The sequence below is a fragment of the Amia ocellicauda genome, chromosome 5, assembly GCF_036373705.1.
Source record: "Amia ocellicauda isolate fAmiCal2 chromosome 5, fAmiCal2.hap1, whole genome shotgun sequence".
Classification (NCBI taxonomy): Eukaryota; Metazoa; Chordata; class Actinopteri; order Amiiformes; family Amiidae; genus Amia; species Amia ocellicauda.
The window spans coordinates 22673497-22689107 of record NC_089854.1 but is presented as its reverse complement, the minus strand read 5'-3'; the positions used below and the strand labels follow the sequence as shown (position 1 = coordinate 22689107).

General features: G+C 44.3%; 1 protein-coding gene across 3 annotated transcripts in view; it reads right to left on the bottom strand.

The window, feature by feature from the left end:
* LOC136749808 (myosin-10) overlaps nt 1-12983 on the bottom strand; it is a 66580-nt gene extending 53597 nt beyond the window's left edge. For all 3 annotated transcript variants that reach the window (XM_066704366.1, XM_066704367.1, XM_066704368.1), the window contains exons 1-3: nt 12855-12983; nt 9629-10002; nt 2107-2263 (exon numbers count right to left, since the gene is read on the bottom strand). In XM_066704366.1, coding sequence (XP_066560463.1) covers nt 2107-2263; nt 9629-9973 — 502 coding nt within the window. In that variant the 5' untranslated portion in view covers nt 9974-10002; nt 12855-12983. The remainder of the gene's footprint in view (nt 1-2106; nt 2264-9628; nt 10003-12854) is intronic.
* Nucleotides 12984-15611: the final 2628 nt, after the last annotated feature.

Here is a 15611-nt window from a genome sequence, read left to right as displayed (position 1 = left end):
AATTAATGCCTTATCTTATTTTTTGTGTAGTGCACTGTACGTCAGCTTGATCACAGTCCAAGTGCTTTGCAGTGGCTCAGATATTCAAAATGAAGAAGCAGAGACAGGCTCCACAAGCATCGGCATGGGTTTCTGCTTTGAGGACAAACCTGTGGATGACTTTGCATTAAAATATAAAAAAAACACGCAGACTTCCCAGGTCTATGTCATGTGATGCGGTCTCTGAACAAATGTTTTCCTCATTCAGATGCTCCCTCTCATTCTTATCATAAAAGTAACACCTGGGTAGATATGTCCAGGCTGCCAGTTGGCATTTTTGACACAGACCGATTTATTGGATAGCATTAAATTAAGTATGTTTAACATATCGTCTTCCATAAATCCCAGCTCTCTGTTTAGTCTCAAGCCCGGAGCAGAGATTAGACTGGATCTCTGGATGCTGTGGATCGGTCTACCAAACAGAATTAAATCCTCCACAAGTTCATCGCAAGTCTTTGAGCTTCAGGGAGAAATGCAATTCACTCTGAGCTTCCTCTCTGGCTATGAAACGCCACATTCCTGGCATTACTCCTAAATCTTCCTTTATCGCTCGTGGAGGGAAATCCAGGAGAAGAAATATGACCGTCTTGATAAACATGTAATTGCAGTAGCTGCGAACAAAGAAAGAGCCAAATTCTTGAGTCTCAAGTCTTAAAGTAAGACTGATCAATATTAATTTGCCAATTCATATTTAAATATTACATAAAAAGGTAAGGCAGGTCACCGTGTCTGACAGAACTGAGCTACTACACTGTAATTTAAATAACTTGCCATTGTAAAACGCAGGGTCAGGAAAAACAGAGGCAAAACAGACCGTCTAAAGTGACAGAGTTTAAACAAACTAGGAACAAACATTTCTTCTGACTACACAGCGCACAGCACAGTGCTGCTGAGGTGTAATATTTTAAGGCATAACGCACTTAATTAGGGAAGGTTAGACTGACATGAGTAAAGTCACCCAGGATTCATATTGGAATATACAACTGTATCCTAAGAGCAATACAAAGTCACATAGTATACACAAAATAGTGTAGAGTGGTTAACAAAGTATGTGACATCTAATGTGGTCAGGCAACAAATTTCACTGCTTTTACCAACTGATGACACACACGGTTAAAGCTACCCTGCAAACTCAACACAGGGTTCCAGAAAGAATAGTTTTACGATCAAAAACCAAGAATAGCGACCAGTGTATCACCACCCACAAAATTATATATTTTATACACAGAGAGAGAAAAATCTATTAACTCCCACATCTTTCCCACACAAAGAACTGCACAACGTATACATCTACCTACACAAAAGGCAACTGATACACAGTAATACATTCTACTCTGATACAGAGATCTCAGATGTCATAATCTTATTCCACGTAGCAGAAGAGAAAGAACGAGAGAAGCAACGCAGTCCTCAATAGTTCCCCCAGTAGTTCTGCTTTCTGCCTCGTCAAACACTGATGAACGGTGGCACCAGAGGCAGCCCTTGGTCTGGGTGTTTTCTTATTATGTGTATACTGGGCCGCACCATGACCCCAAACCCTACAATCATCACTCAAGACATAAGTCCCAAAACTGGCACGTTTCCTCTTGGGAAACGTTCTGTTCCTCAGTACTTGGGGGACTCCGAAAAGATTGTGAGGAGAGAAAAAAACAGAGAAAACCCACTCTCTCTCTCTCTCTCTCTCTCTCTCTCTCACACTCAGAGCGTTATTTATGAGCCAAAGCCTCCTTTACTTTACTGGACCACAAAGATACACACCGGGGAAGCATTGAGTCGCAACAGGAGATCATAATGCAAGATGACTGATTTCCTTGATGAACCCTAAACATCTAACTTCACGTGTAGTAATCCAGGCTTATCACAAATAAATGAAAAGCAATACTTGGGTAACCGAGGGAACAGTCTCTTTACAGACTAATTTTTGGGAGAGAATTCAGAAGAAAAAAAGCAGGGAAAAATGCTATTTTCCCCCTCAAGTTTTAGGCTTGTATCCCCAATTCAATTCCTCTGTACAAAGGGTATATACAGGACAGCCCAGATACAGCAGCGGGGAATCAATGGTCTTACCTTGAAGCATGCATCTGTAGGCGGATTCGGAGATGGCGTAGATATGTGGTGGCATCTCATGCCTCTTTTTCCCTCGGTACATCTCGATAATATTCTCAGAGTAAATGGGGAGGTTCTTGTAGGGATTTATGACCACGCAGAATAGTCCAGAATACGTCTAGAAGTAAAGGAAAGAAGAAAGACAAATGAAGACATCAATCCAGTCCCAAATCAGATCAGTTCACCACAGGGAAATTCAAGCCATCAAAAGCTTTCATTGAAGTGAGAAAACCAAATGATCACAGTGCTTACTCACATTGATGCACTTCACCCAGAATTTGACAACATTTGCTCTCTGGGATACGAACGAGGAAGGGTGAGGAATTCTTCAACAGGTGTTAACCGCTAATGAGGTAATCTTGAAGCATTTATGGTTATTAAATGTGTTTAAAGTGTTGGCCTGCTAAAATCCACTTGATATAAAGCCCGACAAAGACAAGGATATTGTTATTCCAAAAACAAGTGTCATATTTGCATTATTTAAGATCCATTCACTGGTTTAGCACTACTGTAATCTTGAAAAAACAGTTAGATTCAGTTTGAAGTTAACGTAGCTCCAGCGAAGATGTTTTTGACCTGGAGAATGCTGACCTCAGGAAAGAGAAACCAAGACAAAATAAGCACGTAATACAATGTCTTCATTCACAACAGGAAAGGACAAATGGTGAGTAAGTGTGGTTTGTTACTGGGGCTGGTATGCTGGGACAGCGGGTGGGTGAGATTGCTTTAGTGGATTTGGTCCCAATGTTGCTGCCTATGTGGGGGTTCGAAAGAAGCAGAGTGAGTATTGGGATCTCTTTCACAATGGGGCTGTTTCAGGAAGATCACACTTATTTACAGTAATGCATTTCCAGTGATCTGAGCCAGAATACTCACTCATTTTAATAGAGGACATTTCATTTTTGTGCCAAAACCAAGTTAACACTTTATTGTTGACTAACTAGATCAATCACCACCCCCCCGCCAATTAACACCCACACACACACACAATCAAAAGCTCTTAAAAATGTTGCATGGTCCACATCAATGGTGCTAAAATCAACACAGAAGAATGTTAGATATTCAGGCCTTTATAATAAATTCCTGCTTCTGAGAAACTTGCCAAGTTCTCTCTCCCATTTCACCTCCATTTGTGCGGCAGCTGAATTTAAATTCCTCCCGCACTTTGCTCTCTCCCCCCAAGGCGAGAGGACTTGGGCGGAATGAATTAAAACCAGCTGAAGCCGTGGTTCTCGCCACAGATCGACAGCCACTTACAGGGGTCAGAAGTAGTGCTTGAAAAACCCCACTAGTTAGCCAATTCACGCGAATAAGCCTGTGTACAAATTATGACAAAACTTGCTGTTTTTTGGGCATGAAGCCTAATAATTTAATTCCCCTGAACCCCTTCACACATCATCTGCTGTTTTTGTTTGTTGGTTTGTTTATTTGGTTTGTTCTGAAAGGAAGAAGGCTGGCATGGAACAGGTTAACACTGGTCTGCTCCATGCTTGACTGGGTGACAAAGAAGCGACCCTGCGATTATGCAGTCTGTGCATGACTGGGTCCCACTGCAGGGGGTCAGAGTCATCTCAGCCAAGCGTGGTGCTGCAGGAATATCTGTGTAACATGCAACAGCCATGCACAGGGACTGACCAGCCCCTAGAATGACACTGCAGAGAGCCCTCGCTGCGCATCCTGCCAGTAACCATACTGTCACCGAAACAAAGCAATTAGCGGAGCTATACCCCCAAAATCCATACCGAACACAGCAGCATGACACCACCCTTTCATCCGATTTGGCTGAGGTCAATACTGTGCTCCGAATTCCCAAAAGCATTGTATGTGCGTATTAAAATCATAAAAAACAACATCTTCGCCAGCAGTGGGCGAATCTCACGAGGTTATGCACCGCTTTAATTTTGTAGCAGTCCGGCTTAATTACATGCAGCAAGGAGAACGTGGACGCCCACCACCGCTGTACAAAGAGGAAGAAAGAAAAAAAAACGAAAAAACAAAGGCTTCCAATGATTCCCACCCTTTAAAATGTCAAACGCTGCCTGCCAAAAATAAAACATTATCAACAAAAAGGACATGGTGATCACCCCACGGGGAAGAGAGGGTGAGCGCGGCCCACACCCGCCCGCCCTAAAGAGCCAGAGATGCTGGAACACACTTCATCTTGGCCGAGACCCAAGGACACGGAACGGCTCTCAGAAGCCTTAACGGGGGCTGTTTGGGTGGAGATCTCGTTAGGACCCAAGTGAGGTACTCTGGGGAATGTTTCCAGACGAAAGAGATGCCGGCCAGGGGGACACAAATGAGACCCAGAGCAGGAGGACACACGAGACGCAGAGCAGGGGGACACACGAGAACACCACCAGTCCACTGAGACCATCAATTACTCTGGCATCACAGAGGCTCGTGTCCAAAAAACCACAACAGTGTCTGTAAATAGATTCAACCACTGGACACTGCATCATAACAACCCTTGGCATCTTAATAAACAATCCTTTTAATGTGGTTTCCAATTAGCATTACATTTTTTTAAAACAAAAGAACAAAAACGAGGGTGAATGGAGAACGAGGCACTGTACACATTTCAAACCGCAAAACAGACGTGTGGGGGAGAAAGGCGGCCAAGGGAAGAGAACGAGGGAGCGAGGTTTGTCATAAATTTTAAATGAGGCTTTGTTTAACTCCGGAGATGAATTGGGAGAGACGGCACTAGGGGCCTTCTGTACAGAGAAATCACACCCTCTCCCAGTGCCAAACTGAGACCTTGAAGCAACAACACAACCTTGGATTGTGCATTTGATTTGTGCAGATTGTGCTCTCTGAAATGAGAGGAGCCGAGCTGATAAGCAGGAAAGTCACGGTGTCTGCCGAGATGACTCAGCTGTGCAGAGTTAGAGAGGGCTTTCGAGATCGTGCTGGGATTACAGAAAGCGCCGCATTAAGGCGCGATCCTTTCAGTTTGATTGGTCAAGGGTGGCCCAGATGAAATCCTGCATCCCCAACGGTCTGGCAGGGGCTGCCTGGTATAAAGCCGATCCTGACAACTGTCAACCCATAAAACGTCACAATGATTAATTAGCCAGGAAAAAAAACAATCATAATGAATAGGTATTTGGTTGTCTTTAACTGCCTAAAGCGCATTGTTTTCTAGACAATGACAGGAAGAAGAAAAAAATAATTTTCACGGACACGTGGGCCTGATTTAAAACTTTGCTTTAATAAAAACATAAATAAATATATACTGTTTAGTCGTGGTTGTGGCTCAAATGCAGAAGTGCGTGACCTGACTATCACTCCTCGCAGGAAGAACAATCAAAGCCGGCCACAAACCAACCTGTGGTCTACGCCAAAACACTTTCATACTGGCAGACGCTCCTGACTGTTAATGAGACGTAGAGGAATACAGATAGATTAAAATACATAAAAAAACAAATCTCAGCGATGCTAGAGGACACATTTATAGATTATTATTTTTTTCCTGTCAAAAACAAATCCTAAAGATAGATGTCCATTATGAACAAGAAGTTAGCAGTGGAATATGAAGAAGAGAGAAATCCCCAGCTAAATGTTTGCCCACAAAGTATCAAATCAGAAAACACTGAGTAAATAAGATTGATCTAAATAAACAAACAGTCTCCAGGTTTCTTTTTCCAATAGCTTTAACCAGACCGACTAAATTCACAGCAGCATGCAGAGCTTTCAATCTTGCTTGACGATTGGCCAGAGTGAAACTGGAAAAACAATGTCCATCTTGGGCCCCAAGGAGAGACCGATCTTCAACACATAGAGAGGTTCCACAGAAAAATCTGTTGCATCAATCTCTCAACAATATTCACTGATCCCTTGCCCTGTTGGTGGGAGGTTCTCTCTTTCACCCTCCGTTTCCATATTAAAATGGACTGTATTAACGAGCCCAGATGCTGACCCCGGGCCCCAGTCTTTCCCTAGCCGTCCCTCTCTGACCAGCACCACGCTTCAAGCTTGTTATCCACAGATCTCCTCTTTCAATAGACAAGGAGTTTGCGTCATTCACCTCCGAGATGATCGAATCTCCGGACTAGATCGCGTCTCGAAGTCAAGAGCAACTCCATTTCCCTGGCCCAGCTTTCAGAAACTGTTCTGCCCATTGCACAGGGGGGAGACGCACTAAACGGTAAGGAGAAATGGAAAAACTCAAGTTTGTAACACGGGAGGGTGCCAAAGAGGGGCCAGGCCTCTGAGGGAGGGGGATATTCACACACAACTGGATCTGTAAAGCGTGACCTGTTTGCTGCAGATCACGGAGACCGAGCGAGGCGATACCTCTGCTGCACGGTAAACACAATCGCTCCATTCTGCACATGTGCCCCGACAGCGTCCAAAATTTATGGTTTCTCAGGTTACTGTTTTCAGTAAAGGGGGAAATGCATTTACACATTGTCCTGAAGGATGGCTTGATAGGCCTGGAGTAACAGCTAGCAAGCACATTAAGGAAATTAAAGCTCCTATTATTGAGTCAGCAGTTTTCTCACTTTAAACCTGAATCCCCTTGATCTGTAGCGGAAACTGTCACACAAACACAAACACAAACACAGACACACACACACAGCTCAGGGGCTGGGAATGCAGGGCTCAAACCCTTACAATAGTTTCACACACACATGAACACACAAACACACACAGCCACAATCAAAAAAACACTCTGCCCTTCAAGCACGGGAGCCAGCGCCACGGTGATCTGATGAACCGTGAAACGAGAGGAGGTGGTGACGGAGTCTAACAGCCTCTCTGGTTGGCCAGGCAAGCTCATCTGAACGTTCACCGCAGTTTGTATGTGAAACAACTCTTCGTGGAGCCATGGCAATACCATAGCAACGCACTGCTACAGAGATTGAGCATGGCAGACCAGAAACAAGGCGCACGGAGAACACAGAGCCACCATGTTGTAAAGCATGTGAAGAAAGTCCAGAGAAACCCATCTCAGCATGAGAACATACCAACCCTACAACTGCCCAGGCCTTGGGAAAGGAAATCTGAAGTATAGGCTATACATAATATAGTATGTTGTTTATTTTACTTATTTTGGACTGGGTGCATCCACAATTATACTGCAAAGTTTAATAAAAGCAGGCTACTAAAAAAAGTTATACAAATCTGAACAACATATTTGGCGTGGCTATCCAAATGAACTGAACTCTATTCATCGTAGCTTCCCGAGCGGTTGTTTAATGTTTAAAAAGTAACAAAAAACAACATAATAAGAAAGGATATATCACACAAACAAAAAACTGCTGCCGCAAAAACATTATCATTTGAAAAGAATGGAACACAAATGGCTGCAGTGGCCGGCCAATCAAAATCTGCCGAAGTTTCAAACAATGGCTTTCATTCAAAATCTCTCTCCCTCAGAAAAAGAGTCGATAATGAATGACTGATGCATTTTCTCCCTCATTTATTGTCCGATTTCAGAATACTACAGTATTAGCAAGAAACGATAACAGAGATGGGAAATATTATATTATTATTTTTTCTAACATCTAATGCCTACGTAACTACGTACAGATCAAGTTATCAAACCCCCATACTACGCTATCCAGGAACATTTACAACTGAAGTCGTGTCTTAAATTATTTACCACAAAGATTCACCACAAAATAACTACAGCAACAGCAGATGAAATATTCCCCACAGTATCAACATGCCTGTACAGCAATGCGAGACAGGTGCAGAGAGAGGCAGGGGGGAGGAGGCTACTGGCAGAAAGTTGTTTTTTTAATTAAAGAAGTGTCTAAAAGAAATATCGAAAAATGTCAGATATCCAGACAGCTGTCGCTTATCTTGGGAGACAAAAGGCACAGTTATAGCCGTACAGTTCGTCTGTGACTCAGCAAGCGCCTCCATGACTGATTTAGTCACGGAGCAGAGATATGGCAAGGAGCCATTTTTTAACGGTTCTGGAGGGTCGCTTGCCTGAACGATGCCAGGCTGCTGGGGAAAGGAAGGGGGTCTCTGAAGCTATTGCTGGCCTGAGCAGAATATGGACACAAGCCTTTACCGATTGCTTGCTAGATATCTACAAGTTATGACAATCAGCATTATCTTCCTCATGATAAGAATTAATTTCCCACAAGAACAACTCAACTTGTTGTATAGAGAAACCATGAAAACAAAACTATAATAAAACAGAGTGTAAGTTCTCAGTCCAGGAGGTCTGTTTTACCAAGGTAACAGGTTTAACAATACAGAAACACTCAGAGAGAGAGAGGAGAGTAAATTCACTGGGAACGAGTCTGCTTGTAAATATGGAGTTGCCATTAGTTTCCATTCTGTACTGCAGATATCTGGGATCCGACAGCTGGGATCTGATAACAAACCAATATACCGAAACAACCTGCAAACTCCTTCAGCATTACACATCCCAGATATAAACTTTAAGATATTTCCTCCCATTTCTCTTCAGCACCAGCTGAGGTGATTGTCAACCCAAATTCTATTCCTGGAATCCATGTCAAAAACTAGGTCAAGATCAAGGCAGAAAGTTATTATCTGGGACGCAGTTAAATGATTAATGCTCGCAGCGTGGTCTGGCGATACCTCAATTGTCATTTAACAGAAGGGCCAGTACCAATGCAGAGTTATGGCCTTTTTACTCTACGCACATCTCTAACAGTAAGATAATGACTATTGATGCTGAGGGAAAGAAGGATGCTTGAAATTCATTAATCGGCACAACAGGAACTGAACACAAACTGGTAGCCTATGCAAAATCACAGAATGAACTTCATAAAGTAATAAACATTACCTGGGTGAAGATATTTTAATATTGCTTTTCTCTGAATGTGGGAGGAAACTCAAATAAGTCAAATTTAAACCTTGATATGCAGAAGGCAAACAGACCTTCATGGACTCTAAAAACCGAATACACATACCGAGCAGGTGGTAATTCATTACAACTTTTCTCTTTGATTCTCGACTGGGTTTAAGATTTCCATTTTCACACACAAGTATCAACAAGCTGTCAGAGGAACACTGCAGAAGAAAGCAACGCAACCAAATTGATTTCTCGCTAATGTTTCACTTATAAACACAAGGAAAAAATAAAAACAGTAAGACATTATCATCAATCTGTTAATTGTTCAGTGATTGATGTTGAACTTTCTACATAACATTATTAAGATCACAATATACACAGTCTTGGTAATTTGTTTGCTGGTTACTGATTTGGAGCATTTAAAAACTAAATCAGCAGTATGAAGTCCACTCAGCAATCATCTCCTGGCATTAACTCTCACACACCTGGCTGAACGAACAACATGCCTTCCCAGGAGAGGTTATTAAACCAGCACAGTTCTCCCTTCTTTCACACACCAATACACCAACAACCGGCTCATAAAACTGCAATCAAAACCAAACCCCTGAAAGAGACACAGCCAGTCTGTGAATCGATGAAAAATAACCAAACAAAAAGCACAAGCAGTTCTCAGCAGGCACGGATCACAACACTTACGTATATCAGCCCAGAGTAGTAGCGGTCCTTCAGGTTGTGCAGCACAGAGGCCTCGTTGAGACAGGTGAGCTCGGCCATGTCCTCCACCTTGGAGAACTTGGGTGGGTTCATCTTCTGGATGTCATCCTTGTTTACCATGGCCTTCTTGCCGTTCTCCGCCAGCTCCACCACCACCTCGTCGCCACGCTCCTCGCGGATGCTGGCCGCCTCGAAGCCATGGCGCTCCGACGGCACCCACACCAGTTTCTTGGCCGTCCAGTCTGCCTGTGTGGCCGGGTTGTAGACCACCGCCCGGTCCACGAACAGGTACCGCTCGGGGTCCTCCTGCCCACTCCGCTGTGCCATCTCCAGTTGGTAGAAAACACACAGGCCACCTGGAGACAGAGAGACACACCGGGTTAGATTCACCACCGATTCTGCTCATCACAGATTCTCCTGCATGGCTTTAGAGACAGCAGAGGAGCAAACCCACTGTGTTCCTTGTAAATTAAACACGCACATTTCATAATTACATAGGAGACATCCTGACCTATGTGGACCTAAAAGGTTCACAATTATCTCTCAGCTAAAGGTAACAGAGACCTTTGCTACACAATTTCAGTGAGAGTAGAGTGAAGCCACCTGGAAACTTGTGTACCTTGGCACCCTACCAGGTAACTTACAAAGTGTTTTATTTTCCCTCTTCTTCTTCTTCTTCTTCTTCTTCTTCTTCTTCTTCTAAGGAATAGTCAGGGAGAACACCTTGCTGCATATTATATTCCTACCCTTGGAAGATCAATACATTCTGGTTACAAAGCAATGAGGGTTCAAGAGCAGAAGTGATGCCTAAAGAAGGATGTGTCCTTTCAACCGGCCATGGAAAAGGCAACTTGCATCAATTCAGTATCACTTCAGCAGACATTTGACCTGCAGTTATGCATTCCAGTCTGTATCTGTATCTGGAACTTCAGACTCCTAATGTACCCCCACCCCCTCTTTCTATCTCTTTCTCTCTCCCACCAGTAGACTGAAGGATTCCTGGACATGAAAGCCCGTGGCCTTCCTCCAGACACAGAGTGAGACTAAACAGCTGATGAACCAGTCAGCTCCATCCCCCCGCTGTCCACTCAAAGCACACACCGAGAAGAGCGGCAACCCTCCTCGAGAGCGGAGAGTCTCCACTGACACAGACTCGGTGCCTTGCCGCAGTGTGCCTTTTTCTGCTCTCCAGTGTTTACAGATGCTTCAGATTAGGGACAAACAAGAGCAGGCCGTTGTAAAAACTAATTGAGCATGCTTCCATTTCTACTTTGGCAAAACCCACAAGTCATTACACTGAAAGAGGAAGGGAAACTGCAGCAAAAATGGCAGTGGGCACTATGAATACATGAAATAGAGTGAGGAAGACGTTGTTTGCCTAGGAATGATATCTTTCGGGAATGATATCCAGAGAGTTTACATAGCTCTGCCCCACTGTCGCCAAACACCTGTTCACACTTTAGAGAAACATTTGAACGACTGGACCCTGTCACTGGAAACCCATCGAGCACATTCAGTCAGATCCCCCTCCCCAGGCACACAAGCACTCCAGTCCCAGTCGAACAGCAGGAAAAATCCACAGGCTTATTAAACTTCCAAAGTTTGATCAGCTCTCAAGTAACAGTGCTCTCTCAGAGTCCGAGTGGTTAACCAAAACCGCCACTGCTCAGATGAATGAGCCAGTCCAAGTATAGCCCGGCCCAGTAACGCTTGGTTAATGTACCCTGCAATTAAACCTACTGAGCTGGGAACGCTGCATTACAAATGGAGTAAATTCCCAAAAGCAAAGCCTGCAATGCAGTATAGAAACTGATTCGTTTCTTTTTTTTCCATTTCCAAGCAGATGAGCAATTGTAAATAAAAAAGCGTATCTTCTGCTATGTATTGGGGGGGAGAAAATAGTTGTGCTTAATCACATGGCATAACTGACCCTCTGAATGTACAAAACCCTCAGCCCATTAACTCTAATGTTACATCATGGGTGAGTGCGTAACAGCCAGGGGAAGGATAAGCTGGTTTCCCCTAAATTAAGCTGCCAGTCCGTACTAGGATCAAGTTAGCAACACGTTCATGGGTATTTGCTGTAAATGTTCGCATCCTGCTTGACAACATTGCTCGGCACAGGATAAGGTGTTGCTGACACGTGTGGTTATCTTCATAATTGAACTGGCACCGACTGCATCCACCCATAGATGTGATCAGCGCACATATTGTGACTTACAGCTCAGCTGTGCAATCTGGGATCTGCTCCTTTGGTCGAGTATGTCGGTGGGAGACACACATGTTGTGTCGCTGGCCGGCGTGTCAGTCCCACCTGATCTGCGGCAGGAACTGCAGCTCATCCACAACCCGTGCAGCCGCAGGCCCGGCTCTGCAAACTGCAGCCCTACAATGCATGCAAGCCAGCGACCCATAATGACGGGTCTCGCCAGCAAGGAGACGACTCAAGCGAGACAGAAATAACAGCCACACCGAGTCCTCAGTTTTATCCCAGCCTGTCATTGGCTTTTCTGGGACTGCTATGAAAGAGAGGGGACTGGGTGGGTCGTGGATGCCGGTGCCGGTGCCGGTGCTGGTGGGGGGGTTAAATTGTTGATTTGTTCCCCAGGATTAAGCTGTAGGTTCCCCACGGGACTAATGCTAAGCAGCACTAAGTGGGTCAGACCGCGGATGCCGCCCAGGACCCTACCGGGCACAATGTGACACGGCCAAGCGTGAGGGAGCATGGCTGCTTTTAACAGCCCCACCACTTCCAGCGCGATTCAAAAACTTCATCTCCCGACATTTCATGGCGCGAATGAATATTTGATGTCACCCCATAGATCTCCGTCATGTGTTCAGTACTGTGCATCGCAGAGGCACCCAAATGAGCTCTGTGAAGACCCTTCTCGGGTCAATGGCTGCAGTTCACATGAGGCTGTGAAGAAACACGGGATTTGAATTTAACACTGACAAATGTCAACGTGCAGCTACGCAACAGTACACAACGGCCCCGCACCCCGGCTGCGGCCTCACAGATCAAGTGCAAATGGACACAGCACCGTCTAAATCATTTCTCTATTGGGCTGCAGAAAAGAGATGCATGCACATCGCGCTTTAGTTCAGTTATTTCAAGTCCCCCTGCCTGCGTCCATTGCCTCCATCCCTCCCGCAGTAATCCGTTAGGTGCCATTAAATCATAATGTCGTGCAGATCCGTCGCCACTCACCTCGCTCAGTCAACACAATCGAGATGCTCTTCTGAAGCAGAAGCCGGCTCTCCTTCACGGTGCTACTCTTTATTCCGCGCTGCTCTAGTGAATGCTGCCTCTTGTCTGCTCTCCTCTTTTTTTCCTTTCTTTTTTTTGCAGCAGACACTGCCCCCCTCACACCCCCCGCCAAACACCAGACTCCGCCAGGCTGCTCGCCTAACCCCGCCCCCCAGGCCAAGTATGGACTACTACTGGACGACGCCCCTCTCACTCACAATCTTAGTCGGCGCCTATTGGTCAGGAGAACACTCCCCCTCTGGAATTGCGGCCCACATTCACGTTAGCGTGTTTTGCGCATGCCCACGCCCTGGCGGCAGGACGCTCTCAGGCAGCTTATACTGGTGTCGCGAAAGCCACCGTGCAAGACGGGCTGCGGCTACTGGTCCAAGCGACGTCCATCAACCTTTAAGCCGGGGTCGCCCAGCTTCCCGCGGGCTCGGTTGTGCCCGGGGTGGCGAGTGTGTGAGACAGCATGTGAGAAAGCTGCAGTGGACTGCGACTGCGCTGCGCATCCCGCATCTGTACCCGCATGTAAAGCGGTTTTGCGTTTGCAGACAGTCAGCGTGGGTTGCGACGCGATTTGCAAGATGCGTGTTAAATACGTAACAAAAAAGTGCCTCTCTTTTGTCCCCGTCCAGACAGTGACGTCATTGGCGCGATCAAGGGGTCCCTCTGGCGGGGAGGGTGCGTGCGTCTGCGGGGCTGTGCTGCTGCAGAGACCGTTACTTTCCGTGGGATGGAGACCTAGAGGAAATCACTCGAGTGCGGGACAGTACAGTGTAGTGTCCACTCAGATAGAATATGGAAAGCACTGGGGCGAAAGACAAAAATAATACCAGCAACACATTCACCATGTTTGAACCACATTTGTACCACGTTTTAACCATGATTTTACCACACCTTTACCATGTTGTTACCATGAATTTTCCATTATTCTGCCACCTTTTTACCAATATTTTACCATGATACACCAAACTACAGCATTTTGAACCATATGTTTGCCAAGGTAAACTATACTATGTGTATACCATGCTACAGCAAACTACACCTTATTAACCATGTTTTACCATGATTTTACAACACCTTTACCATTTTGTTACCATGACTTTACCACAATTTTACCCTGGTACATCATTGTACACTCTGCCATTATTACAATTGTATTACCATGATACACCAAAGTACACTTCAGCAGTTTGAGCCATATGTTTGCCATGGTAAACTATACTTTACCACATGTATACCATGCTACAGAAATTAAAGACGCATGTGAAGGTTTTTGAAGTATTGCTAACTGTATTTGAATGTATAGCTTTAATGTTGATATATTGAATTCTTATTTTTTGTTATGTATTGTGTGTGGATTGCCAAGGCATCAGCTAATGGGGATCCTATAAAATAAACACAATTTGCATATTATAGATAATATTATAATAATAATAACATGTACATATACTAACTGAAATACTATTTTGAACATGAACATATGTGCTATTCTACTATGGCTACTAACCTACTTGTACATACTATTACTGAGGCATACAATATCCTAGCCTGGAATCTATTACTACTGCTACTTTGATTACAACCACTGATATGAACCTGCAAACTACCATCAAAAAGAATACACATGCAATAACACACTCTCACATGCAGACAAAGTATCTTCAGCTACTTTACATTGTAATTTTTAATTATTATTTTCCACATGTTTAACGACTCTGAACCTTTATGACACACAATGTAAAAAACAATCCAATAAATAAGAAAAAGCAAACAAGATACAATGCAAGAACCAATGCATGCGTCTGGAAACCCGCCGGTGCCGACGAAATCTGCATTAATTGCTTTGCTTTTTCAGTTTCATTAAATCCCCCCAGCAGTCCAAACCTCATCCATTTTCACATCACTATTAAAACTGGAACACATTTTTTTCCATCAACAGCCACAGAGAGGCAGAATCTCTGTAATCAAGAGTTCCCTCCCTCACTGTAGGCTATAAATGAATATCCATTTTAATTAACCTTTACATACACACTTTCTGCTTGGCTCATTACAGGCAGGTTATTAATACACTTGCTTCTGGAATGTTGATTCACAGAAACATCCACAAAAGCCAGGCTTTAATGATATGGTTACAAATCAGAAAGATCAACTGTAATGGCGATCCTTGGATCCAAACGTTCCAATCAATCGGCCTTGATTTGCACGTATACATGTGTCAGTGTGTGTCGTGTGTTTTGTGCAGCTGGATTTTGCCAAAACTCAGTAAAAATCTCTGCCAACCCGTTACAGAAGCCGGCCTAGTCAGAGCGGCAGAGATTTGGGGTCGTGGTGTTTCCAGTCGCGTCCCTGACCTGCACTTTGGAGAACAATAGTGGCAGGTTGTCCGTTGAACTAGAGGCCACATTGGATGTTGAAAGATAAATTGCTTTCTCGGCTACCATGGAAACGTGAAAGCCAGTAATGCCAACTTGTAAAAACAAACACTACAAAAACACTGCAACCTATTAAGAAGAAAAAAGCAAAGGATTCAAATTCAGAATGAGAATCGAAAGAGCTCACTTTCCCAAATTTGTACAAACATGCTATGTCAATCATCCCACACATATGGCCCAAATGCATGAATCTGTACATATAACTTCACGGCTGAACTGTTGTCACGAGCCAGGTTTAAATATCTGAGTAAATATCTGAAAAACTTTAGTAAAAGAG